Source organism: Hippocampus comes, unplaced genomic scaffold (genome assembly GCF_001891065.2).
Source record: "Hippocampus comes isolate QL1 unplaced genomic scaffold, H_comes_QL1_v1.1 scaffold7, whole genome shotgun sequence".
NCBI classification, from domain to species: Eukaryota; Metazoa; Chordata; class Actinopteri; order Syngnathiformes; family Syngnathidae; genus Hippocampus; species Hippocampus comes.
Genome location: NW_017842060.1, coordinates 5,818,890 through 5,845,378, shown reverse-complemented (window position 1 = coordinate 5,845,378; position 26,489 = coordinate 5,818,890). Strand labels below are relative to the sequence as shown.

General features: G+C 43.3%; 3 protein-coding genes and 1 long non-coding RNA gene across 5 annotated transcripts in view; 3 read left to right on the top strand and 1 right to left on the bottom strand.

Moving 5' to 3' along the window:
- Positions 1-626, top strand: part of LOC109510987 (GRB2-related adapter protein-like) — a 4,895-nt gene extending 4,269 nt beyond the window's left edge. The window contains exon 5 of the mRNA XM_019861708.1: positions 288-626. Within this exon, the coding sequence (XP_019717267.1) occupies positions 288-467 (180 nt within the window). The 3' untranslated portion in view covers positions 468-626. The remainder of the gene's footprint in view (positions 1-287) is intronic.
- Positions 627-894: 268 nt separating this feature from the next.
- slc5a10 (solute carrier family 5 member 10) lies at positions 895-25,903 on the bottom strand. Its single transcript, XM_019862069.1, has 15 exons — positions 25,582-25,903; positions 25,441-25,512; positions 24,713-24,817; positions 23,576-23,635; positions 23,106-23,210; positions 22,923-23,028; positions 21,608-21,688; positions 21,332-21,537; positions 18,691-18,826; positions 9,443-9,550; positions 9,205-9,355; positions 8,514-8,682; positions 5,709-5,924; positions 3,212-3,305; positions 895-2,494 (listed from the first exon to the last, which is right to left on the bottom strand). The coding sequence occupies exons 1-15, from the start codon at positions 25,687-25,689 to the stop codon at positions 2,307-2,309; spliced, it is 1,905 nt and encodes a 634-aa protein (XP_019717628.1). The 5' UTR covers positions 25,690-25,903; the 3' UTR covers positions 895-2,306.
- On the top strand, positions 7,002-9,538 carry LOC109511200 (uncharacterized). Its single transcript, XR_002167267.1, has 3 exons — positions 7,002-8,576; positions 9,187-9,300; positions 9,427-9,538. It is a non-coding gene; the product is annotated as an uncharacterized LOC109511200 (long non-coding RNA).
- LOC109511195 (protein FAM83G-like) lies at positions 9,970-20,300 on the top strand. Of its 2 annotated transcripts, XM_019862068.1 has the most exons (6): positions 9,970-11,263; positions 11,325-12,225; positions 14,623-14,790; positions 16,361-16,485; positions 16,595-17,915; positions 19,400-20,300. In XM_019862068.1, exons 2-6 carry the CDS (start codon positions 11,725-11,727, stop codon positions 19,772-19,774), a joined length of 2,490 nt encoding a protein of 829 aa, XP_019717627.1. In that variant the 5' UTR covers positions 9,970-11,263; positions 11,325-11,724; the 3' UTR covers positions 19,775-20,300. The 2 variants fall into 2 exon arrangements, with proteins under 2 accessions (XP_019717627.1, XP_019717625.1); XM_019862066.1 differs by having other exon boundaries at positions 9,970-12,225.
- Positions 25,904-26,489: the final 586 nt, after the last annotated feature.

Genomic DNA, 26,489 nt, shown 5'->3' with positions numbered 1-26,489 from the left:
GTATCTTATTAATTCCAATTTTTGAAATTCTAATTGATTTAAATGTAGATTTTTTTTAAATGCACCTGTATATATTATAGTGCAAAGTATCTTATTAATTCCAATTTTTGAAATTCTAATTAAGTGTAGATTTTTTTTAAATGCACCTGTATATATTATCGTGCATAATTCTAACTCATTATCCTTTCAACTAAAGTCCTCTGATTGCCAAACTCAATTTATGAAAATAGACCAACCAACCAAGCTTCATGAACAGACCCGCCATCTGTGTTTTTTTTTGTTTGCAGAAGCCGCGCCTGGCTCATGCCCTGTGCGACTACGCCCCGCCACACACCGCCCACCTGCATTTCCTGCGCGGTGACCTTATCGACCTACTGGACTGCTCTGGCTCGCGCTGCTGGAGGGGCCGCTGCCGCGGGCGCGTCGGCGTCTTTCCGCCGCAGTACGTCCAGCCGCTGTACCACTGACAACATCATCTCGTGTCAGTCACAACAGAGCTGCATCACTGCCACTGAAACATGGCCTGATAAGGAATCAAACAATACAGTGGAACCTCTAACGTCAAAAGAATTTGGAAATCGACCAAAATTTCAACGTGGTATGTGTGTACCTTTTTTTTGTTTTGTTTTTGTTTATTTTGGAGCAACATTACAAGTAATTACAAATAACAAATAAACTTCCAGTTTTTGCAATGTGAACAGATTGCGGTCAAAATTTGGAGGTTCCACTATGTGGTGAAAATTTAAAGTTATCCAATCAAATCTTTTGCTTCCCTTCCTACTGGCTTTGGCTTTAAGAGTCATTCAGAATTCATCATTTGAATTTTATATGCTTGATGTTGGGCAGTTCGTCTCACTATAAGGTTTTTTTTTTTCAATTCACTTTCTGGAAGCTTTTGTTTTCATGCAATTGAAGTTAGCAGTATTTGCACATGCTTTAAACTTTTCAAATGATCTAATATGATGACCAAGTCGCAGACGTACTCTTTAATAGTTTAAATAGAATATATTTCAGTAAATATCCTGTATGTTGCAATGCGTGTTTTTCGTCCTGCCACCGTTTTATCAAGCTTCTACAAGAAATATGTATAAAGAATTGTATTTTACTACTGCTATTTTGATAGCTCTCACTCCCCTGTATACATCAGAGAATACAACATAAAATGATTCAAAAAAATGCATAATAGACCTAAAATTAAGAGTTCATCCCTTTGCGTTCAAAATGAGACCATCTCTTATAGTGCTTGTCCTGATTAGGATCTCAGGTGGTAGACTTCCTAACCACAACTCCACTGCCCTAAAATGAGAAAACCCAATTCAAATTTGCCACACATTTAATGTTTCCAGTTTCTTACTGTGTATCCAGAGTTAAATCGTTTCTCATAATCATAGTTGCCAAAACAACAAATAAAAATCATGGTTTGAGAGGAACACAAATTATCAATCAAATGACAAAAACAAAAAATTAAATTCAGAAAATGTCATTTTTAAAACATCAAAATGTTTTGAAGTTGCTAAAATTGATCATGCATTGGATCAATTTTTCCCCAAAGTTGAGACTGATTAACGCAAATAAAAGTTAACAGAAAAAAAAAAAAGGTTTGGGTGGTCATTTTTTCAGCATTAGGAAAACACTCTATAGCTACTCATCTACACTACTCACAAAAACTGACGGCTTTTGGCTAAAATTTCAGGTAGTACCAAAAGTTTACTATAACCTTTACACGTGAACTTAATTTGGTCTTCTGTAAACTGAAATATTTCAGCACTTTTTCCACAACTTTCAAAGGAAGATGTCCACTTCTGTGATGCTTCCAGTCCGCCAGTATCTTTGTTGCAACTTCCTGATGACTCTTGACAGGCTATCCACTGTGGTCACTTCCCTTTGAGAACATCCGTTTGCACCATTGATCAATTGGTCACATGAAATCAAAAATATCAAATGAACTCAAAATGTATCTGACCATTTATGGCTACACTACCTGTAGTGAATTTTAAACCGCAGCTTCTTTTCTGCAAAACGGCAAGTTGAGCAAAAAGTTCTGAAACATTAAACTTGGTCTGGAGAAAGCCAAATCCGTTTACCGATAAAAAGCTTCGATTAAATTTTAAGTTTATCGACCGTATCAATGTCACTTTGATGAGGACTTAAATACTTGAAGGCACCCGAAATATCGTGAACAAAAACAAAACCCCTCCCCCTCTCTGACAAGGGTGGGAGCCGCAGAGTTTGTGGTTCCTTGCCGGAAAGATTGCCTGGTGCTCAGCGAAATCGGGGCGAGGCAGGATGTGCGCTCAAGCTCAAGCTCAAGCGAAGTATGCGTAGAGAAAAATGTTCACGCCGACCAGTAGGAGAGCGTTTGCGCAGCAGAACCTCGACCAGAAGGCGCTCTCGCGGACGCTCGGAACTCGGGGAGTCTCCTGCAAGCGGCGAATTGCTGCGATGCACAGTCGGAGGCCGTGACCGCAAGTCATCTGACGTGCTGGCTCAGAGTCTGCAAGCGCGCACGCACACAAACACACGCGCAAGAGGAAGTTGCTCAATTACTGTGTCATCATTTGTGTGAATGTCTGTGATGGATGCTTTCCTTCCAGGGTACAGTGGAAGCATTTAACGGTGTACAATTAGTATTTATGGGAAGGGTACTAGTGTTGTCAAAGAGGGGAAAAAATATGCCGATAACGACAGAACAAGCGTGGAGCTTCACTGGCAAACTCGTTCAAATGTAGAATGGTACCTCTACTTACGAACGTCTCTTCATACGAAATTTTCAAGTTACGAAATGCCTCAACAGGAAAATATCGCCTCTTGTTCGGAAAGAATTTTAAAAGATACGAAAGGTAAAAATACAGTATGGTCTGCAAGTCGCAGCTACGAGTTTCCTGAACGCAACAATACTTATAGCTGCTCTGCCATTGGCTATTACCGAGCAACATCCTGGCATCTCATTGGCTAAGAGGGACTTCTACAGGATGTGTCTGTAGATAAATAGATACGTTTGTGTCTGTGCAGCGTCTTCGTCATGTTTTAGCATTAATCATGCAAATACGTTTGTACACAGTTGCAAACACTTTCGGATGTTTTAGCAAACTTCTACTAACAATGTTGCAAGTCAAAACGGTTTACTTCACACCGGCACCTCCATGCTTCCGTAAAAATTAAACTTATCGCAATGAAAATATTGTACAGTGCGGCAAGATTTAGTGCCCACCTTGAGAACTACGGTGACCAACAGAGGACATTTTCTGAAGAGGGATTTCTCTGGGAGACTCCTCTGTCAGAGTCCACCAGGTCAGGTTCTTTAACTGCAGATCAAAGCGGGGAAAGACTTAATAATGTAAACATTTATTCATCCATTTCCTGGTCATGCGTGTGAAGTGGGCCATGTCGAAGCAATTGTTTGATTTCTTTGGATTTGTTCCAATGTAAATACATACAAGCACTGTCAATAGCGAAGTGAAACATGAATACAGACAATAGCTTTTTGTGTCGTCTGTCATGAGTGCGTGATGTTTCGTGCCCCCGGCCCCTCCGCCCGCCGCACCCCGAAAAAAGCGGGGAAGCAGGAAAAGGAGAGTGAATCAAACCTAACACAAAGTCCTAAAAAAAAAAAAAAAAAAAAGAACTTAAAGTAACAACAAAACACTCCACTGTGACAAACAAAACAAGGTGACAGGCTAGAAACAAACAAAAAAATAACAGCATGACAGAAACACAAAACAACATGACGGAACTAAATACAAGGAAACTGACGAGACAACAAGGAACACCTGGACAGGACAGGTCCACAAAGGGTGGAAAGAGCTGATTGGTTGACACGAGGGCCCCAGGTGGCACACCTGAAAACAAAACCCAACGAGGAAAACAAAAGCACAGGAGGAAACAAAATGACGAAACAAAACCAAATGTCATCTTAACAAAAACAGAATCATGACATTCCAAATTCAAATCACAATGAGTCAGGATTGCATTGTACACAGTAGCTTTTTTTGTTGCATTGCTGTAAGTGTGACCTACTTTTTCTAAACCAGGGATAGGCAACTTTAGTCCTTCAAAGCCGCCATCCTGCTTGTTTTCGATGAGTTGTTCTTTTGAATCAGTTGTTCTTGGAAGAGGGAAACTTTGAAAACAAGCAGAATTGCGGCTCTCTACGTCCGGACTGACCTACCCCCGTTCTTGACAGAACCAGCATCTTCTCTATATTTGTAAATACACGACAGAGCTGATATTTGAATTATTGATCTATATTTTCAGAGCAAAATATGCCACTTGCTACTGAAGCAGATCTAGTTATCACCTTCGAGTAGTACCGGTATGGTCACAACAAATAGTCAAGTCAAATTTTCCCAAAATGTTTTTTTTTTTAAATCAAAAGATTTTTTTAAATTTCATTTTGTAATGTTTGAATAAAATACAAGAATTCAGCAAAGGACTGCTAAACTGGTTGCTCACCACTTAAAAAACTCGCCAGAGTGTCGGAAAAGTCACTAAATACTTAAGTGACTCCCATAAATATGCTAGCTCCGCCCCCGGTGGTCATGGTAACAAGAGTCGTGCTCGGCATTCGTATGACACGGAACCGACCACCACAAAAGTGTGACTGAAACCAGAATGTAACAATTGGATGTTAGGTGTGCTGTCTTTTTTTTTTTTTTTTTGGGGGGGGGGGGGGGGATTTTGCCAGCTTAATGGCAAAAAAAGGTTTTGAGTTATTCATCTGAAAACTGCTTTAACCCTTTCATGCAACCTGTAACCTGATAACATGATCAACTGTCCACTGTAGTAACCGCTGTCCCTGAAAGGGTTAAATCGTGAAAATGTGCATTTTCAAGCCACTCTTAATACGAATTGAAGCGGGGACGACGCACCGTCAGCGAGGCGCAAATACCGCACACGAGTCTGAATCGTAATATTACCACATACCCAGACGCCCGCACAACACAAGAGGCATCGTGGCTGAAATCATAGACCACTAAAAACCATATCGGGGAGGGCCAACATGTCATCATGTTATTTTAGGGTCCGATTTCTATAGCTTGTTGCTTGAGGGCAAAGACTGAGAGCAAAACCGGAGATTACCATTTGAATTGCGTTGCAGCTCTCAAGCCTGGCCCGACAGCTTTTTGGCTCGTGACCGAAAGAATGTATTTGCTGTGGCCAAGGGAGTTGGGAGCCGCTCTGGGCTGTTTCATGAATAAAAATGATTGTGAATACCAACTTGTTTTTGCTTTGGCTAACACAGTAGAAGCAAATATACTGTAAGATCCAGACCGAGGACTCTTGCTAAAGCACATGATAAAAGGTACTTTTGTATACTCGTACAGGCTCCTTAATTCAGTGGTTGCAGCTGTTTAGTACAGAGTTGTTTTGAAACGGTCGTATTCAGTAACACATTTAAAACCTTTGACATGTGTTCGAAGCAAGCGGCGTCAGCTTGAAGGAAGAGTCATTCAGTGATTCATGATCACATGCTGAACAGAGTCAAGTCAGCAGATCGCAGGCATTCATGAGGTGACAAAAGCTGAAGAGTTGCGTGTGTCACTGTCGGCCGCGCAACAAAAGTGCTACTGTGCTGAGAAGCAGTTTGCAGACATCATTGTTGATCTTTGGATTGAGTTATCAACGGATCCACGACACAACATCCAACCATGCAAACGAGTTGCACGCACCAAACATCTTCTGACTTCTCAGTGCGCGTCCGTACGTACCTGCTCGCGGCCCGGCGGCGGTGTCAACAGCGACACCACAATGACCACCACGGCGGTGAGCCCGCAGAGCAAGATGGCAAAGTGGAGGTAGTGGACGCGGCGCAGAACCGCAGGAGCCAAATCCACTATGCCGCACCTGGCAGGGGGGAAGGCAAACTCCAGCACCATCCTGCATACCCCCACCACCAAACCCACCATAAGGCCCCAGAATGCACCCTGACAAGACAAAAACAGACAGATTCAGGCTCCGTTGCTTTGTTCATCTTCATGTGCGGTAATTGCAAGACACTGGCAGCAGATTTTGACCCAAATGTGCCAAAATCGATCTGGATTTGGTTAGATTGGCCAGTAGTGGCTTTGCTCATCTGCCATTCATTTGCTTTTCTACTCCAGTTTGTGCGCGACTTGAATGAGGACGAAAGCGATAAAAGAGTGATGGACGTCTCCTTTAAAGTTGAAGTCCAAATTTTTCTCATCAATAAGATATTGTACGAGCCCCCACTAGTCAAAACACAGCATTCTGATTAATATTACGTTTGTGGAATATGAGTTAGGCAACTAAATCTACCTGTTTTTCGCCTTCTCGGGGGAGGTGGGCGGCCATTTTGCCACTTGTTGTCGACTATAAATGACATCACGGTTGCTCAGGGCGACCAATCATGTGTGAATTGAAAAGTGTTCGTTTTTGGAGCCGAAATAAGACATTAAAAATTACAAATGGCTTGACTTCAGAGGTTCAATTGCAAAAATGAGATATGTGCCGCGAAGTTTGGAGCATGCAGATGTACAATGACATTTCAAAAAGTGGACAACGTGCGAGGAGAAGTAGTGGGTCACACTTAGGGTGTGTGTGTTTGTTTTTCCACACAGAGCTCTTACTTTCTCACCCTGCAACTCCTGTCAGCATTGTTCTACTTCTCACCTACGTTTTCACACGTGCAGTGACACCATAGTCACTTGCCTTTCTTAAGCTTGCAAAGAATGCCATCAGTGTGGTTTGAATCAGATACGCTGCCCAGAAAAAAAATAATAATAATAATTCAAAGTCAAGAAGATCACCTGTTTGGCTGAAGGAAAGAAAAACACGTTTTCACTTTTTAAACTGAACGCCGAATGTTGTAAGGTGAGTAAGTAAAATCAAATACATACCGCTCATGAGCTGTCCACTCAGACATAAACATGAGTCGCACGCACCCTTACGACCTCAAGAGAGCTGATGCAAAAGCTGAGCATAATCAAATCAAGGCAGTCAACTTAGACAATCTAATTTTAATGTAAGAATATTCATCTCCGTCCATACACTTTAAGATATAATGTATATGTGTATCCTTGTTGCATGTGTTTCAGTACAGTACTCCGTTTCAACTGCCATTCTTTTTTTTTTTTTGAGTACTCGATGATTTAAGTGACGGTGTCACATTTCCATTCATACAACATTACACAAACAACTGGCAGGTCTTATTTACTCTTGAGTGTGCTACAGAGCATGTGACACTGCTTATTTTTCTCTCACGTCTGACCTTTGACCGCCAGTAGCTAAAGCCACCCTCATCTCCCACAAAAAAAAAAAAAACGGTCTGTTTCTTGCAAAAGAGTTATGGGCTTAGCTCGAAAGTGATGCACATAAGCATTCTTTGACTTTTTTTTTGCCCTACTTTCCTTTGTATGTGCTCTTTTGTGACAGAGAGGAACAGACTAACATGGGGAGTCAAGGAGAAAAGAGGAAATCAGTCTTGTCAGCAAAAAAAAAATAAAAGACACACCCTCAAGTCGCTTTACAAAAACATCAAGTGACTCTCGAGCCCAAGTCGGGACGGGTCTTTACTAGCGTTTACAGTATACTTCTCCATGTGTACGATAACTCTTTTAGCTTTTCTGTCCCATGCACCCTACGATCTTTTTTTTTTTTTTCTTTAATCTCACGGCAATAAAATTCCTCTTGCACGCCGACTCTGTTATCAGACGTGCACAGTCACTTTCATTTGTTTGCACGGGAGACTGCGTTAAATTAGCCCTTGACAATTCCGACACCAGGAATGAAAACAATATGCTCGAGGTTCCAGGAATGTTGGCGCTCGGCTGTATCCCATATGAGGCTAATAAAAGTGCAGGAAGGGAACACTCCAGAATGCTCGGCAAAGAAGTCCGGTTTAGATAGGGATGAAGTTTGTAATCAACTTTGATATGATTGCCATTTAAGAGCACGTTATGCAATTGTGTGTGTGTTCCTTGGCGCTTAACACCTCCAGTGGTAAGTTACAGCAAGTTGTTTGCTATTATTCTTTATTTTGTTTCTCTAAAATTCTCATAAGCTTTTAAAATCATTAGCCGCAATATGCGCAATTACCTAAATTGAAAAAAAAAAAGCACCTTCTCGACGCCCATCCCATCTGCCTTCACGATTCACATATTCTTTGCAGGCAACCGATACAAAAATGTGACAAAACTATCAACATTATCCAGATTTGTGCAAAGATTTAAAGGGTTGTTCCTCGGTTAATAATCTGGCTTTGCATAAGCTTTATAAATATCAACACTGAGTCATGTTAAGTAACGTATAACAAATAACAATAGAAATATACAAAACTGTCAGCAATCCCCACAAACTAATTGTACCCTCTGACATCTAGTGAAAGTGAATTTTAAATGTCCTTCTTGGCACTGCATGTCGCAGGCAAAGATAGACAAATATTTGTAGTAAATAAATATTTCTTGGGGCTAATTAAGTGAAATGGAATAATTTCCCACAGGCCACGGCACAGTGGGTGGGAATCACAAAGTCAAGGACAAAACCGTTGCTGTCACCTGCTCGTTGGTTCTCTTCCAGAAGACAGCCAGGGTGAAGACGGCCGTGACGGGCGGCGCCAGGTAGCTGGTCACCGACTGAATGTAAACGTACAGCTGGCCACTGTTGGCGGACTGCAAAATGGGGATCCACACCACGCTCACCACCACTAAGATCACCGTCACGATCCTGAGCCAAAAACACAGTGGTGTGATTATCCATCCATCCATCCATCCATCCATTTTCCGAACCGCTTTATCCTCACAAGGGTCGTGTGGGGTGCTGGAGCCTCTCCCAGCCGTCTTCGGGCAGTAGGCGGGGGACACCCTGAACTGGTTGCCAGCCAATCGCAGGGCACGCAGAGACGAACAACCACCCGCGCTCAAACTCACACCTCGGGACAATTTGGAGTGTTCAATCAGCCTCCCATGCATGTTTTTGAAATGTGGGAGGAAACTGGAGTACCTGGAGAAAACCCACGCATGCCCAGGGAGGACATGCCAGGAAGGCCGGAGCCGGGATCGAACCCACGATCTCTGCACTGTGAGGTCGACGTGCTAACCACTAGGCCACCGGGCCGCCTAGACCTTAAGTATGCCGTGACCAGGTTTCGAACTAGGATTGTTGCAACCACAACACGGTACTAGCCACTACACGATCATTTGTTTCTTCCCTATTGTGGACACTTGGGAGTTCCAAATCGTTTCATACCTGCCGACCAGAAGCAATTCTCTCTCGGAGGCTCGGGGCCGGTGCTTCTTCCAGATGTCCATGGTGAACAGTGTGGAGCTGCTGTTGAAGATGGAGGTCAGTGATGACATCAGAGCGGCCATCATCACGGATATCATGAGCCCACGCAGGCCTGTCCCAAAAGACACGCGAACGAGTTGAAACTTTTAAATTAAGGCACAAAGCCAAATGCTCCCTCTGCAGTTGGACGTGTTCTCACCGCTTGGCATGAGCTCAATGACGAGTTTGGGGAAGGCGATGTTGGAGCATCCCACCTCAGCTCCACACACCCGCACACATTCCTCGGGGTCCACGCATCCCACCGTGTCTGAAACATGAGGTGGTCCACCATCCAGAGGTCAGTTACACACAAAGAGATGGACACGGTAACCAAATATTCTTCTCATTCACAATTCATGTGCTTTTGCTCTCATTTCTTCTCTTGTGGGGGTGGGGGGGGGGGGCTTCTCAAAATGTCAGTCGACGGTCCTTAACATGAAGATAAGGTAGTTTCATTTATATAGTGCATTTCATCCAGAAGGTAACTCAATGTGCTTCACATAATTCAAAGTACAACATTTAAAAGCATTTTCAAACGCAAGTGTAGTGTAGTGAACACATTAAGAAGCGAAGTAAAACAAAAAAGAAGGAAAATAAAAGTTACTAAAATTACTAAAAGAACATACATTTTGTTTCAGAGAACATGACTTTATAAATGTTTTTGAAATACGTCATTCATAAGTAAAGGAAAAAGATAATAGTTTTTATCCTTGATTTAAAAATATTAAAAGTCGCTCCCATAAAGTGCTGCTGCCATTATATTCAATGTGAAACTGTTTTGTGTCTGAGCACACAAATGAGTTGTGACATTTGTTAACACAAGCACTTTTTATTTCCTGTTTTCATTATTTGTGGGTTGGTCTGTTTCTGTGAAACTGCGGGTCGGGTTGGCTCCAGGAAGACCCAAAGCCGAAGACAGTTTGTCTTTGTACATAGAATGACACAACATTCTCATGTGTTTACCTGAAAATATTGCATGGATCTCACTGAAAAAATCTGAGGCATTTGCAAGTGAGTGTTTATGAAGGTGTGGCAATCAAATTTAGCATTGTCTATCTATGTAACACATCATAGTAATGGTTAACTCTGAAACCTAATTACAACTACCAGTAACTGAATAATTAAAAAAAAAAACAAAAAAAAAACTTGAAGCAAAACAAAAACTGTCATGAAAAATGCAAAAATTAAATAACCGAGGCACCAAATGAGCATAAATGGAGAATGGATAGAAGGCTAATCTGCTAAAGGCAGACACTGGAAATTATTGAATGTTCAAAGCAAGTAACCCTGAACATGGCATTTGATCCAGTATTTTATTATGACTACTACTATGAAATGTAAACTCTGTTGGCTTTTCACTGATAACATACCGGGAGTATACTGTGAGCATTACAGTATGTTACATCATTTACCCTCCGGTCAGATAAGCTTTGCTTTACCCTAATAGGTCATTGCCTCAAAACCACCACGTGTAACACTTGTTCCTTGGAAGCTTTTTTTATTTGTATTTTTTTTTTAACAGTCATATTTATTCTAGATTAGCCACTCCATTTTGTACAAGGCACAAACTCGATGGCTGCAAAAAAAGTTTATATCCCCCCCTTCTTAGAAAGAGGGTGGAGTTTGTGCTCCGTGGACAACCGGACACTCCGCCCCTCAGTCCCCCGGTATCCAGGCTTCCGTTGCCGGATTCCAGGTTCTCACGTACCGGCACCTCCACGCTCTCTCGCCACGGACGTCGAAGAATTTATTGTACATTGGCGCAAACTGGATTAACATTTTGTTTTCTTTGCAGATAAAGTTTTGTAAGTGCCACGTAGACAGTCAAAATTCCTCGACTTTTTTTTGTCTTTCGTGGAGTTCAACCGTTTCAGTCTTTAAGCCGTTCGGGAGCCGTCACCCTCGGCTGGGCCCCCGGAGCAAACAAAAAGTATCTCGTCAGACTGAGTCACTCGATTTCTTTCAACTCTTGAATGCGAAGGTGGGGATTAATGATTTTTTTTTTTTCGTGTTCCGCTCTAACTTGACTCACTGGCTGACAGCAAATACAGTCATCCGCCAGACAGCTGCCCGCCTCCCGTCCTGCCTCCCCCATGTTCGCCGGTCCCCGGTGAACTGTGCTGCCGGTCTCGTGTCGACCCCCCTTCTGCAGGTGTAAAGGCGTGGCTGTAGGCGGGGGAAGCTTTGTTCTTACAACACCTTGAGTTTGTTTGAGAGAAAGTAGACATTTGTGTTTGTATAGTTCCTATTTCTTGGACTTTTAATTCCCCCTCAAATGAGAAGTTCCACTGGAGGAATACTGGTCATGCTTATCTCTTCCCTGTGTGATGAACGACAGAACCGGAATGAAAGCAGGGTAGATTGTGAAATTTCTACGAACCGCCGAGTGGGAACGAGTGTTATTTTCTGAAGTATTTCTTAGCGAGTGGATTCATCGAGGTCATGGCGTTGTCTCAAATCCAATGTCTGGACGACCACCACGTCAACTGGCGTGTTTGCGAGAGCAAACCGGAGTTCTTCTACAGTGAGGACCAGCGGCTAGCCCTGGAGAAGCTCATCACCCAGGGACAGGGTGCTTTCACGGACTACCTCCGCGAGAACGAAGTCCGGGACTTCCTCTCCGAAACCGAGCTGGAACGGATCGCCCGCACGGCCGAGCTTTACCGGCCCGGACAAGAGCACCACCAGAAACCGGAGACCCCCGGGGGCCACGCTGGGAACACGACCCCGGGGTCCGGGGAAGATGGAGCTTTGGACGGCCAGGTGTCCCTCCAATACTGGCCCGACAGGTCCGAGGCCTCGGTGGCAGAGCTGGACCTCGGTTGGCCCGAAGCCATCTCGTATCGTGGGGTGACGCGCGTGACTGTTTACACGCAGCCCCCCACTAACGGTCAAGCGCACATCAAGGAGGTCGTGCGCAAGAGCATCGCTTCAGCCCAAAAGGTAGCCATGAATTCACCAGTGGCGGGAAAGTAACTTTAGTACAGTTTGACATCTGCACTCGAAATATTAATTGTCTAACAATATTTAACTTGTACTCTCTACTAGGGCTACGACTAATTATTATTTCAATAATTTATACAGATTAGTAACACCCCTCAAAGAGATGCAGTGTGCTTCCACACCACTGCAAAGTAGAAACACCATCGTGAACGTTTGCTTTGTGAAAGCGCATTAGACCATGCGAGTGGATTTACATTGTAGTTGATGAGTGTATCCAGGAATGGCCCTACACTGGGAATAGGGGGGCTATAGCCCCGTCAGAAATCTGTAAACCTCTGTTAAATCCTTTACCTGACAATCCAATATTCATTTACAAATAGTTTTTTTATGCCCACCTATGTATCGTCATTTAGCCCCGGGACAGAAAAAAAAATCCTAGCAACGTAACTGAGTGTATGTACTTAGCAATTTAAATTTCCCGACTTCATCTCCTAACTTTCTATTTTTGGTGTTGGGAGGAAGTTGCAGGCCTTATCGGGCATTCAGGATTAAGCCCCGCACCAACTTGTTGTGAGATGTCGCAAAAAATTCAACTCATTTTAATTGCTTTTCACATCCTGACTTGTATGGTTAAGTTGTTGCCATCCACTTATTGGATGGTTAAACCTCTGATAGGAGTTACGTAAGGCATTATTTATCGCTGAGGTTGGGCTACCTCAGTAGTTTTCTCCATTATCAGTGTTGAGGGTTGGCTATAAATTTTTAAAACGTGAGCAATCCCACATGGCGAGGGGAAAAGAAATCACCAGGTGTGTCTCACTGCATTTAGAGATGATTAACCGCCCACCACATACGTCATGTTGTCTACAGCATGTGTAGTAGTACCATTAAAGACCTGTGAAGGGCAGCACTGTGCCGTAAATCACAGAAGAAGAAGTCAAAGAAAGTAAGGTCGCGAGGCCATTTCCTAATTGGCTATTGTTTCGTTTTCCATCACAATTCCAAAGTTCATTCAGTGTCGAGCACACACGGACTGATCATTTTCCGAGCAACTAGATGAAAAAAAAAAAATCGCCCCACATCCCACACCACAGGATCACTTTAGACAGTAGAAAATCTGACTTTTGCGGAGTTTCATCTCAAGGGAGGAAGAAATCACAAAACATGGCCCGACTGATGGAATGTGTTTACCCCAATTTAATCTTCCTCCGTCATTTTAAAAAAAATGGTTTTGGGATGAGGAAATTGCTCGTGCTCAGGCTTTAAATCTAGCACCAACGTTTGAAAGTTAGAAATCACAGAGAGTATTTTCCAAAGCGATTGTACAAACATTTCACGTTTTTAATCGTTTTTCACATCCGATTGGCATTTTTAACTAGTGTCCATTTTCTTACTGGGTTGTCAAACCGCAAATGGGCGTCAAGAGGTTTTACAGATGAGATTAGACATCCTCAGCATTTTTCTACAGTCTCAGTGCGGAGCGCCGCAGCGGTGTCTTGGCTTAAGTAACTAGGTCATCGTGCCTTTGTCATATGCCGAGCAGGATTGATGATCTGAAGGTGTTCTCGCACACGTGTCGCTTTGGCACATGCACTCGCGTGCCAGAGCATTCACAAAACAATCCTGACTAGTGTGTTTGTTGAGTGTGCTTATTAAAAGTAACAAAAAAACAAAAGCAACATGACATCATGAAATTACATGATAGAGGCCTTGAAAGGGAATGCCACCTTACTAGGTCAGAGTTGGGGCTCGGAATAACACAGGAAGCTTGTTCTTCTAATTAAGGGGAGTTTTTAACCGCTGGAATGCTGACTTCAGTGCACAAAGTAGAAACTGAACTTCTCAAAAACGCCGTTTATTTATCCATGTATGCACTTATTACAAACTCTTATCTCTGTATCTTTCAAAATGTTTATTTTTGTTTGCCGTTTTTTTGTTGTTTTTTTTTAAACTCTGTGGCAGCGTATGCCAACCCTTCCCTGCCATTTCTGAAGTAACTGACATTACAATTTATGAATGTTTTTAGATGTACACAAGAATCTTTTCACTGATCCGAAATAACTTCTTGAAGCGGCTTTCACAGTCTGTAGAACGAAAAAGGACTTAAGGGGAGGTCTCGCAGATTCAGAATAATAAAGGCGATATAGATTTTCCTATTTACCAAGTCAACTTCAGCAATGTTTCATGGCAAAATTAAGTTTTAGTTCCAGTGAGAAGACATTCTGTAACAAGGATGGAATTTCAAAGGATTTGCACCCAATCTTAAACTTCTTTAAAAAAAAAAAGTCACGATTGTAATGGCCGATCCACTGAGATATGTTCGAAAATGCTTGTAGAATACTCAGTATACGTCTCTGTAATTTATATTCGGTCCAACGTGTGTGTGTCTGTGCGCAGGTGATAGCCGTGGTGATGGACGCCTTCACCGACGTGGACATATTTCGAGACCTGCTGGATGCCGCCTACAGACGGAAAGTTCCTGTCTACATAATTATCGACATGGCAGCAGTACCCTCTTTTCTTTCCATGTGTGGTCGAGCTGATATGCATCGCGGACACCTAAAGGTACACCCGCACGCTTATCGACACACACAGGACGTTTTGACACGTGTGGATAGATGATGTTTTGATAACCTGAGAGAAGCGCTGTTGGAACAGATGGCTCCTTTTGATAACTATATTTTCCGGTCAGCTGGTCGATTTATTGATACATTCAAGTTTATGTGTCTGGACAAGTTTTTAAAATCTATTTTTACCACGCAGCGCTAGCGATACACTTCTTACACTATCAACGTGGCTATCGAAAGACTTGGAATGTCATGATATCCAAAAGTCACAATACAATAATTATCACAATATTGTGGGAGGTTAGCGATGTAAAAAGAAGCTCACAATACTGTATGATCACTTATTATATTGTAAAAACAAAGCTCGTGGAGATGATGCAATAAATTAAAAAAGCATAATACTGTATTGTGTTTTTGTACATAATAGCAGCAGTGAAAAAATAGGCTTGGCAGGTTTATTTGTCATGTGTTCCTATTGGCTGAGCAGACCAAAGTCTCGCGGTCTATGTAGTTCACAATGCTATGTTTGGCTGAAGCCGGCGAATAGTAATGTGTTTTTTGTGCTTTGGATATCGTAACATGACAGCGACAATATCATGGCAATTTTAATATCGCGACATCACCGTAATCATGACATCCCGACAGAATGGAGCTAGTTTACAAAGGCACAGCCGGCGTTGCCAAATTAGCAGTGTTGTAGCTATATTTAGGGACTGTTACTGGAAGTTAATTTCTGTGTGTGTGTGGGGGCGGGTGGACCTACTGGAAGAAAAAACTTTTGTTTGGTTTCGGGGGAAATAAAGAAAATGATGAAAGGGGAAAAACCCCAAAGGGCAAATCTCATTTTGAGTAGTGTTGTTTGTTTTTGTTTCTTTGTTTCTATAACCAAAGAGACAGGACAGGGGTGAGAGAGCGCAATTAAAATCTGAATTTGGGTGAACAAAAAATGTATTTTATTTTGGGGGTTGTATCCGCCACCTAGTACGATTCAATTTGGAAATGTTGAAAAGCACCAGATGCTGTCGACCAAACCGATACATGTTCTCACTTGAAGGATGTGATGAGGTCAACAAGCAGCAGCTCGTCAGTCGCTATAGGCTACATTTCTTCGTGATTCATTGCCTCTCCAAGTGAAACTGGTTGGGCCAGTAACAGAAAACACCTCAATGAAGCTTTTGCAAATATGGCAGACTGCAGACAATACCTTCTAAGCCCACACTGGAAACATTACTTTCCTCCTCTCTTTCAACCTTGCCGTCTTATCTGTCATTTTCACCCTTTATAACTATTTTTGCCACCTGTGAGATTTCACCCACAATATTGACCCATGAGGTAACTTAGCGGCTCGCGCCACACCCCTTGATCACAGGGCAGAAGACAAACATAACAGGGTGTGTCACACATGCACACAGATAACCTGTAGCATCTGTAAACACAACACAGGTGTCAATGAAAAGTCCGCCTAGCTTAGGCCACACACGCAAAAAAGAAGAAAAAAAGTTTCAAAATCTTTTGTGTCCTCAGTAGAACATCTCTCACGTGAACTATTTTTGTGTGCTTGTGTTTAGAATCTTCGCGTGCGCTGCTGTGGAGGCGTGGAGTTCTTCACACGCTCAGCACAGAAGGTTCGTGGGTCTCTGAGCCAGAGGTTCCTCCTGGTAGATGGAGACAGAGCCATCTCTGGTTCATACAGGTGAGCTTGACATAAGACTATATTGGGGGAAAACAAGTAAAGGAATGTGTTTCCTAATCAATACATATCAATCAATCAGCTCCTCTTTTTTTTGGGGGGGTCATTCCAGCTTCACGTGGGCCTCGTCCCGCTTGGACCGTAACCTCATCACGGTGATCACAGGACAGGCAATGGAGACCTTTGACTTCCAGTTTCGGGAACTCTTCCTCTTGTCACGGAGTGTGTCCCTCAGCAAGGTTCCCATGGTCGACGAACCCATTCCCGACCCGCTCCCTCAGGCCGCCCCTGTTGTCGTGCCAGCTAGCGTTGCTAAGAAGCTCATCAACCCCAAGTATGCATTGGTTGCTACGGGAACGCACACAAGTCCCACTTCTTCAGACCAGAACTCCAGCAACAAGAACTCTCAGGTCCCAGCTGGGTTAAAAATTCGTAAGGGGCGTCTTAAGGATGTTTCCGAGGAGCCTCAGATCCATCCGGCATTGGTCAATATGGAGAAAGCCTACCTGATACCATACCTCCCTACCTGGCCGGAACCGGACCCGCCGAGTGACGTGATAGGTTTTATCAACATCAGGGACGAGAAACGAGCCAATCAGGTTCACTTGCAGAGGTCCGAGCGCTTTGCGGTCAGTCAGGCCATTCGGTTCAGCTCATCTCTGACCCTGCCAAATCCTACCGAGGAGTCCGGTAAGGACACGAAAGATGACGCGCAACCTGCAAGTGGCAATACATCGGCTCCTAAAGGTCCGCAGCAGGAAGTCGCACCTCCATATAAAGACAATGCTGATGCAGCAGATTCCAGAGCGCCCCCGCAGCAGCAGCCCGACTCAGTTCTCGCACAGGAGACACAACAAACTCCCTCTGCGGCGCCTCAGCCGTCGGCCACCTCTGGAGAAACTCCAGAGACGCCAGCTGTAGTCCCTCCTGTCCCCAAACGGCGAACATTACACCTGGTCATAGATCCAACCCCCTCGGACCAGCCCATCGAAACGCAGGTCACCCTGGTTAAAATCGACAACATGGAGATGACCTCCAACAATAACAACGCCCCGCCTGGCCTTGGCCACGTCACCTCCAAGGAGGAGGGCGGCGACTCCGGCAGCAATGACAACGGCAGCCAGGACAGCACCAAGGTCATGTGCGACCGAGCAGGCGCCGACGTCCCGTCCAGCGCTTCCACGGCGTCCGAGGAGGAGTTCTTCGACTGCTCCCAGCAGCAGCCCGCCGACCCCTTGGCCGACAGGGTCAGCACGGGGTCTGGCCGCGGCCACCGGCTTATGGACGGCGTCAACATGATGGCCCGCCTCTCTCAGAGCATGCTGGACCTTCGGGACCCCCCGAGCCAGAAGGAGGACAGCGCCGCCCTCATCCGCCAGTCGCAGCAGCTGCGCAGGCAGGCCCATGGCTCACCGCACAGGCGCTTAGGACAGGTGAGACAGCGTCCCTTCACGAAAACTCTTTTTCCCAATTTGAAACAGTTTGTGAGAACATGCTTTCATCCCATTACCTCAAGGATCAACAATTTTAGTCCACCTTATGCACCCTACTGTTGACCCCCCTCCCCCCTTTTTTTTTTTTGACTGTTTTATACAAGTGAGCGGCTGTGCAGTGGAACTATTTGTGGGGATAGGGACTAGGCTGGCCCACAAATAGTAAAAATCTGTAGGTGCTATACCCCCCATTGAATGCGTACTATTAATTTTGTTTTTTTATCCTTTAAAAATATTCAAAAAGTGCTGATAATCAAACAATATGCTGGGGGAAATTGGCGAAGGGAAAAAAACATTCAGAAGCAAATCCTCGGGTGCCGAACCGTACGTATGCCGGGTCCACTGTAAACAACCCACTCTCCCCCCACGAAGACATGTACAGTAGATAGTGTGACATTATTGTTATTATGTGCCATAATGGTACTTAAGTCATTTTGTAACATTAAAAAAAAAAGACTCAACAGGATGCTTTAACTCTTTGAAAGGAGTGCAAAATTGTCTCAAAACAGTTAGTTAAGACAGAATAGGGATGCAGTTCAGGGAGAACGTAAAGGAGTTCTGTCGATGATATACATTGTGTGACAGTGAACAACAGTCCACTTCAGTTGTGTTTAATCACATGCCTGCCATACTGTTTGTCAAGAATGAATCCATCTTTTGAATACTCAAAACAGCACTTGTAAAGCCCAGCATTACGATATCCATCTGTCCTAACCTGGGTAGAGAGCGCGGCTGATCATGCCCGGGAGGATGATGAAGATGAAGGGCAGCATCTTGAGATACGCAGCCAAGATGGACGCTCCCTTCACATGGCTCATGTTTTTTGCAGAGAGGGATCGTTGGACGATCACCTGCAAATTCCAAGAAAAATGAACATGTCACCCACCCGTTCATTTTCTAGACCGATTATACAGTTTAACCCTTTCATGCACCCCGTAACTTGATAACATGATAAGCTGCCCACTCTAGTAACTGCTGTCCATGAAAGGGTTAAACATGAAAAAAAAACGATTCCCTCATAGGAATAGGTTCAGTCAATCAGATCTGTGAAACAGAAATCTTAACTATTCGTGCAATGTTATGAAAATGTAAAAACAATTGACAATTGTGACGCTAATGGACTAATAGGTTATTGAATTTTTCATTTTAAAGAAATCCCCAGGTTTCATTTTTTGTGGAATGAACAATACCTGTTATATTCATACTGATTAGAGTGAAGCATCGGAATAAGATTTAACTGACCAATGCAAATATAGTCCCAAGAAATAGTGAGCATAACTTGAAAGAGCTAAAAATGATAAATGTGAAGTGTGAAAACATTGTGGGAGCGAGTAATAGTCCAGGAGGTACTCCTGGTGAGAAGTATGCACTGGATGATGGCTGTTGCTAAGGTATTTTTTTTTTTTTAACACGTCTTTGTGCAGTTGTTCCAATTATCGAGATCGCCCGGTCGCGATGGGAGGCTGAGAGGCACAAAAGTCGTCATCGCCAAACCAGGGAGCTTCCACCGCCCGCAGCGAGCCACCGGCCCGGTGATCGGTGGACATCGTTACTGGCATGGACATACACTACAGCCGGACGCCACCCTCACGCGGGCCGAGACACGATCCAGCCGCTCGCCGCGCCGCCACAGCCCGGGCTACAGAAAGGGGGCCAACACTTCCTCGCCTTTGCCGGCCGCCAACCCGAGTGGGGGAATCGCACCTCTGTCTAAGCTGAACAATTTTAGACATTCGAAGGTACGAGGTGGAGCCTTGCAGAAGAAAGTGTCTCAGAACAACAACAGGGCCTCCAGGTAGAAATGATTGCCAGTGCAGGTACTCCAAGAATGCTTGTTGATGGTGACATGTTTTCAAAATGGGTGATGCTTACTGTCGCGTTGGAATCTTGTCTAAACTTTCAGGTTCAGACCACATGAAAAGGAATGTGGATTTACATATCGTGAATGAGGAATTGAATGTAAATAAATTACATTGCCATCGAGGTGAACTGTAAATGTATGCACGCATACATTTGACTGGCTATTACTTAACAATGCAGTCTCACAAATGACCTTCATTTTACTGGAGCCCCTTGACAAAGACTCATTCAGATTTTTGCACTGCAAATCTAGGACTTACAAAACTCAACGATGGAACGCTTCTGGCGTGAGCCAAGTCTACAAACTGGTTGGACACTGATGTGGGGGGGTTGGGGCGGGGTGTGTCTAGGCTTGTTGTTGACAACCTTTGCCTTGCCGAATTGTACAGATGTGCTTGGTGTTTATAAACATGATGTGGGACCAAAAGTGAATGCTGCCAATAAAAGATTGGATTCGGGATGAAATATTTGACTTTTGCCTTTTAGACATGAACTAGAAAGGTATTTCATGGATAGCTAAGATCTCAACCATGGCAGAAAAAAATCTTTACTGAGCTAACTCATTTCGTTGGTGATGTCGATGTTGTTTATTAAAGTGCATTTAGAGGTGCTTACTGTCAGACACAAGATTTTTTTTCGCCACGGGTCGATCTGCTGTTTGATGGGTTACGACCCAACATGACCTAAAAGCAAGCAGGACATAACGTCAAAACAAATGTGGACCAAAACTTAACGGATTATTCCTTGACCACGTCCACTGTTTTTTTGTTGTTAAGTTCCGTGTTTTTTTGCAAAACAATACTTGACTGATTTGTTGACTTGAGAGATGATTGTATTTTACAAAGTTTTTGCAAACTGCCAGAAACAAGCTTTCTTTCACCATGGTTCCTTCTGCCGGATCTGGTGGGTTACTGCCCTCACTTGGCCCCAATGTAAGTGGACTATCATTTTTAAAAAGAGGAACAATCCACACCGTAGCCATATTTGCACCAAAGTTTTACGGGTAAACCTGGCACCCAACACAAAGTTTGGCATAAGGTTTGCATAATCTTGATCACCAAACAATACTTGAACTAATTGAGCATTCATTTGACAGCCAAGGCCAAACAAGCTCCATCCACTGGATTTGTTGGTTCTCCAGTTAACCCTAATTAATACATTCAGAGGTTCTGATGGTGGAGGGGAAAAAAATTCTTCATCTTAGCCTTGTATCAAAATGAAAATTCAGACTCAGAATAGCTGTACTTATACCACAAGGTGCAACGAAATGGAACAGACAAAACCTGTCCAAGAGACGGAGAATAATAATGACCACCAGGGAGATACAGAACGGGAGTCCACCAGATCACTTTTTACAGCACAACATTTTTGCATATGAAAAGAAAAACATAAGGAGGGTGGGGGTAACCCTAGACTAGGCTACTGCAAGGTGAGCTCAGTGTGGAAATTCAATGGGTTCATGTTTCAATACAACGGATGCATGTATGTAGATCTACCTGATCGGTGCACCAGTACCAGGTGGCCAGGATGGTGAGCCCGAGCGTCATGCCAGGCCAAGGCAAGTCTCCCGTGACAGCGTCTCGGAACAGATGCATGGCGTCTTGTCGAGGCAGGTGGCAGGTACTGTTGGGTATGATCTTGCTCGGCACTGCCATGCTGTACACTTTCTCCAGGTTACTGTAGCCGCCGATCTTGTTGAAAGCTGAGAACGACGACCACGCTTTGAGCACGCAAGTATTACTGCATTGCCGGGTGGAAATGAATTCACATACCCGTAATTGTGAGAATAATTGCCCCTACAATCATCACCAGTGTTTGTAGCGTGTCGGTGTAGATGACAGCTGCAAGACCACCTGTGAGAAAGTCAGTGTGAGGCTTCATTGCCGCCATTTTGGTCAGGGCAACACTGCTGAACAAACAAAGCTAAACCTAGCTAGCTGGATGTTATCTTTAGTACAACCTTATTTATTTTTGGTACTTTAATTGTAGCTCATTGTTTATGTTGTTAGGTAGGGGTTAGCTGATATTGTTTCTAGCAAGCTAACTGTTGTGTCATGTGTGTGTCAATATTAAAGCCAATGTGCTACTGACAAGCTAAGTGACTGGATGCCCATGAGCTATATACAGTAACTACTATTTGGGCAAGAGGGAGGAGCAAAGAGAGGATTTACGTTTTTGTATTTGTCACATAAATCCATATAAACACGTATTGGTATTAAAAAAGTACCAATGTCCATTTTCATACATTTAGTAATCACTATACGAGAGTGGTTTACTCCAGAAAAAATACATACTCTAACGTGTATGTTGACATTGTACTGTATCAAAATGGGCTGTCTTTTGTCAGAAATTCGTAGGATCACAATCTATCTCTTTTTAAAAATCCAATCCAAGCCTCTTTTGCAGTAGCTGAATATTGAAATAACCTTGATAAGATGCGATGGTTCAGTGAGAGACCTTTCCAAAAAGCATTATAAATTGCGTTAAAAATGAACAAAACGGTGAGATGGTCTGGAGCTCAGCACCACTGATCCTCTGATCATAGAATTGTGGTTGTTGTTGTGCCAAATTATCAAAACACATATTGACGATAACACAAAACAAAAAGTGATGGTCTGGAGCTCAGCACCACTGATCCTCTGATCTTAGAACTGTGGTTGTTGTTGTGCCAGATTATCAAAACACATATTGACATAACACAAAACAAAAAGCATTTTACCTTTCACTTTTTGTAGTTAAGTACATAGTGTATTTCAGAATCTGTACTTTTTCATTTTTACTTCATTTATAGGGGTTAAATCAGTATATCTACTTTTACGATTTTTTTTTGTTCCATGCTTCTACTCAAGTACTGAGTGTAATGACTTTTGCCACCGCTCTACCTAATGAAGTGTCACAGCACACTTTCATTATACCCAAGTATAATTTACAATCATCTGTAAAAAGCATCCATCTTTACTTAAGTGTGTTGACAAGCCAGTCTTGCCTGGAGCAACTTGGCTCCTGTTAGAGCAAAGTACCTAATGACCATCAGTCAATGTAGCGTCTGCGTGTGTCTGTGAATCGAATGTAGTCCTGTTTGCGTACCGGCGATAGTGTAGAGCGCCGTGACTACCAGCATGAGAACGGTGGACAAGTAGAGGTTCCATCCCAGACACACTTGCACGAACAGGGCTCCCGAGTAGAGGTCAGTCTGGTGCAGGGAATGAACAAGCGTCAACATTTGTGTATTGCCAACTGGGTCATCAGGTGTCTTTGTGTTCGTCATACTGATATCTTTGTGAAGACTGACAGAAGCAGTGAGAGGACAGCCAGGTAGGTTCGAATCCTCTCGCCTCCGAAACGCCGGCCCAGGTACTCGGGCATTGTCACAATCTTAACAAAGACACTTTTTTTGGTCAACTGTGTGTGACATTCTGATCAAGAGAAATGTGTCGTTCGCACTTCCCTGTGTTCTGAAAATAATTATGACCCATTAGAGAAGAGTAAGATGTCATTTGTGATGCCGGAAGACGGATGAGTTGTGCGGTGGAGTTGTGTGACACCCAGCTGGGGAATTTTCAAGGCGGGGAATGCTTGCAAGGACAGTGCCCCTTTTGGCATGCCAAAATTCCTGCTGAACCAGCCGTGACAAGCAGAAACTGCAGTGCAGGTGTGCGTGTGTGTGTGTGTGTGTGTGTGTGTGTGTGTGCGTGTGTGTGTGTGTGTGCGTGCGTGCGTGCGTGTGTATGCAGGCAAACCCCTGAGGAGATGTAGACAGGAACGAACACCCAGGCCAGAGCCAGCAACACATAAGTGGCCTGAAAGAAAGGGTGAGGCAGAGCGGAGAGGTTCCATCAGATGAGTGCCAACACTAGGAGGACAATCTCGAGTGGTCAAACATAGAGACATCCTACCGGAAGACTCTTTTCGCAGGTTTAGACGAGAAGTAGACAGCATCTCGACTATATGTTTTAAAAAATAAATAAATCCTTGCCTTTGCTCATTTTAAGAAGTAGGAGGAGACCAGCAGAAGAGAAACAGGGAATGCTGCATCCTTTACTCAGAGATTGGCGGTGACATGAAGAATTTGAGAGCTAGACTTACATCAAGGCCATTTTGAGGTATATTTGAGGCTGAGCAGGGAGCAGTGTCTTCTTCAACATGTCACTGGATATCAACTCTCATGTGTTCCAAAGCTTAGGTCACTGCGTTTATTAAGGTTTCCTCTAATGTCCTCAGGCCAAAATTACAGCCTGTATATCCTTTATTTATACAAATTAGATATGATATATGTAAATACAAACAAAGCCTAAATATCAGTTACAGTATTGTCAACTTTGGTGTGCTGCTTCAGTTGTGCAATTCTTGGCCTCCAGGGGCAGTGTGGTGCAAACATGCAATTAACACATAAGATGAAAAAACACAAAGAAGATTGTCAAGCCGTCCAAATGATCTGATATAATAAATTTTGTCTGGAGTCAAAAGAATATAGTTAATGACTGTGTATTGTTACATGATCTTCCTGTAAAATTTGCTGCGCCATTTCTGTTTGTATATTTTTTATTGAAAGATTTCCTGAATACTGCGACATAGATGGTAAATTGTTTGTGATTCAGTGGTTGCTTAGCATTTGAAGATATAAGAAATAGTGATGGAAGTCACGGTCAAAGGAAGTTACAAAAAATAAATAAAAAATACAAATAATCTATATGTATTGTAAATTTGATTTATATTACGACTGAAATGTGTCGACTTGTGTGAATTAGATTGTTTTGTTTTAGAGCACAAATTATTTTTCCAGTCACCCATGTGTGTTTTAAAGATCAAAATTCTGGGTTGTGTTTTCTTAAATATCAACAGCTTTGGTGGGCGCATGGACGAGCATGTCCACTCACATTCCATTCAAAGCCTGCGACAGCGATGCCCCCAGCAGCTCCCGTCCCGGCCAGACCGATAAACAGACCCGAGCCCTCTGAACTGGCAAACAGGGAAGCCCCAATCTGGGAAATTTGACATTTGAACCAGTTAATGATTGTAGTTCATTACAAGACACTTTTATAATGAAATAAGAGATTATAATTAAATATAGAGTCATTAAAAATATATTGGTTCACCTGTCATTATAATGAGAAGAGACCTGCAGGCTCTTTCTGTTTCAGTGACCATTATCATGATATTTTAAAAAAATGGCAGAGCCGTGGAGTATAACTCGAACCACAGAGCCTTGTAGTTTATGACAGGAGTTTTAAAAAAAAAAAGAACATTTGTGGAATACTGTTTTAAAATTTCTTGTGCACTTTATTTCTAAAAATGCTTTTTGTAATGTACAACTGTACTTTTCTCCCTATAACATTTTTTTTTTACTTTGAGGACTCACATGGTTTTACTGTCTCAAAGGAAGGCATGCACCATCCATTTTGATTTAAATGGCCAAATATGCTATCCTCTCTCTAAACGTTGCTACGCCAGCATCACATCACACCAACACAGCAGCAAAAAGCAAAGAAGTGTCTCAAACACACTTGCTGTGGTTCACTATGAAATCTTTAAAGCAGAGCGGTAAATTTAAAAACATAATAACATTACAGAAACATTAGTGCACGTGATGCAATGGAGAACTCACCGGCCACCAGGCCATGTCTCGTCCTGCCAGGAAGTAGCCACTCAATGTGTTTCTGCTCACCCGACATGAAGACTGACGATGCACAGACAAGTGACAGGGTATAAAATTGAACATACACCTAAATGCATCTGTGCAACTTACCCAGATCCCCACAGCCAGGTTGAGAAGGAAGTAGGTTACTATGACGATGATGTCAGAGAAGCTGAAGGATTGAGACAGCGCGTAAAACTTGGTGGTGGAATTGGACATCCTTGCACACTTGGAGAATATCTCTTCATGTATTTATCCTCACATGTATTTTTTTTTCAACCTCAACCAATCTCTATTCCCATTTAAAATCTCACACCCTTTTTTTGTGAGCCCCAAAAGAAGGCATCACAGTCGCACACATTCACCCCACTCCTTCTTTGCCGAGCCGTCGACATCAAAGTTAGGCAGAAATTGGAGGTGTGTGAGCATGTGTGTGTGTCCGTGTATAGTGAATGTGTAAAGAGGACTGCCCCCCCACATGAAGCATCACCTTAATGTTGTGCACACACACACACACACACACACACACACACACACACACACACACACACACACATACGCACACACACACATACGCACACGCACACACACAGACAGGCCTTGCTAGGGGACAGTGGAGTGTATGTGTGGGTGAGCTGTGGAGTGCAGCAGATGCCCATGTGGACCGTAGCCGACACACAAACACACGCTGATACACACACACTGATAGTCAATCATTGGCTGTGTGACAAGTGTATAATCATTAGTGTCTAAATACACAAACATGTGCTGTTAATTATCAAGTGCAGTCGGTCACTGTGTGTGTGTGTGTGTGTGTGTGTGTGTGAGGTTTTTTTTTTTTTCAAAGTGATGATTTTGGAGATACAAGAATTGCTCCCGACGCTAGCGATATACATATACAGTATACTAGGGGTGCAACAATATGTATATCTGTGTCGAATCGTACAAGATAGTCTTGGTACACACTGGATCAAACAATACACTTTTTTCCTCCTTACATCTTAAGTCTAACCATGAAT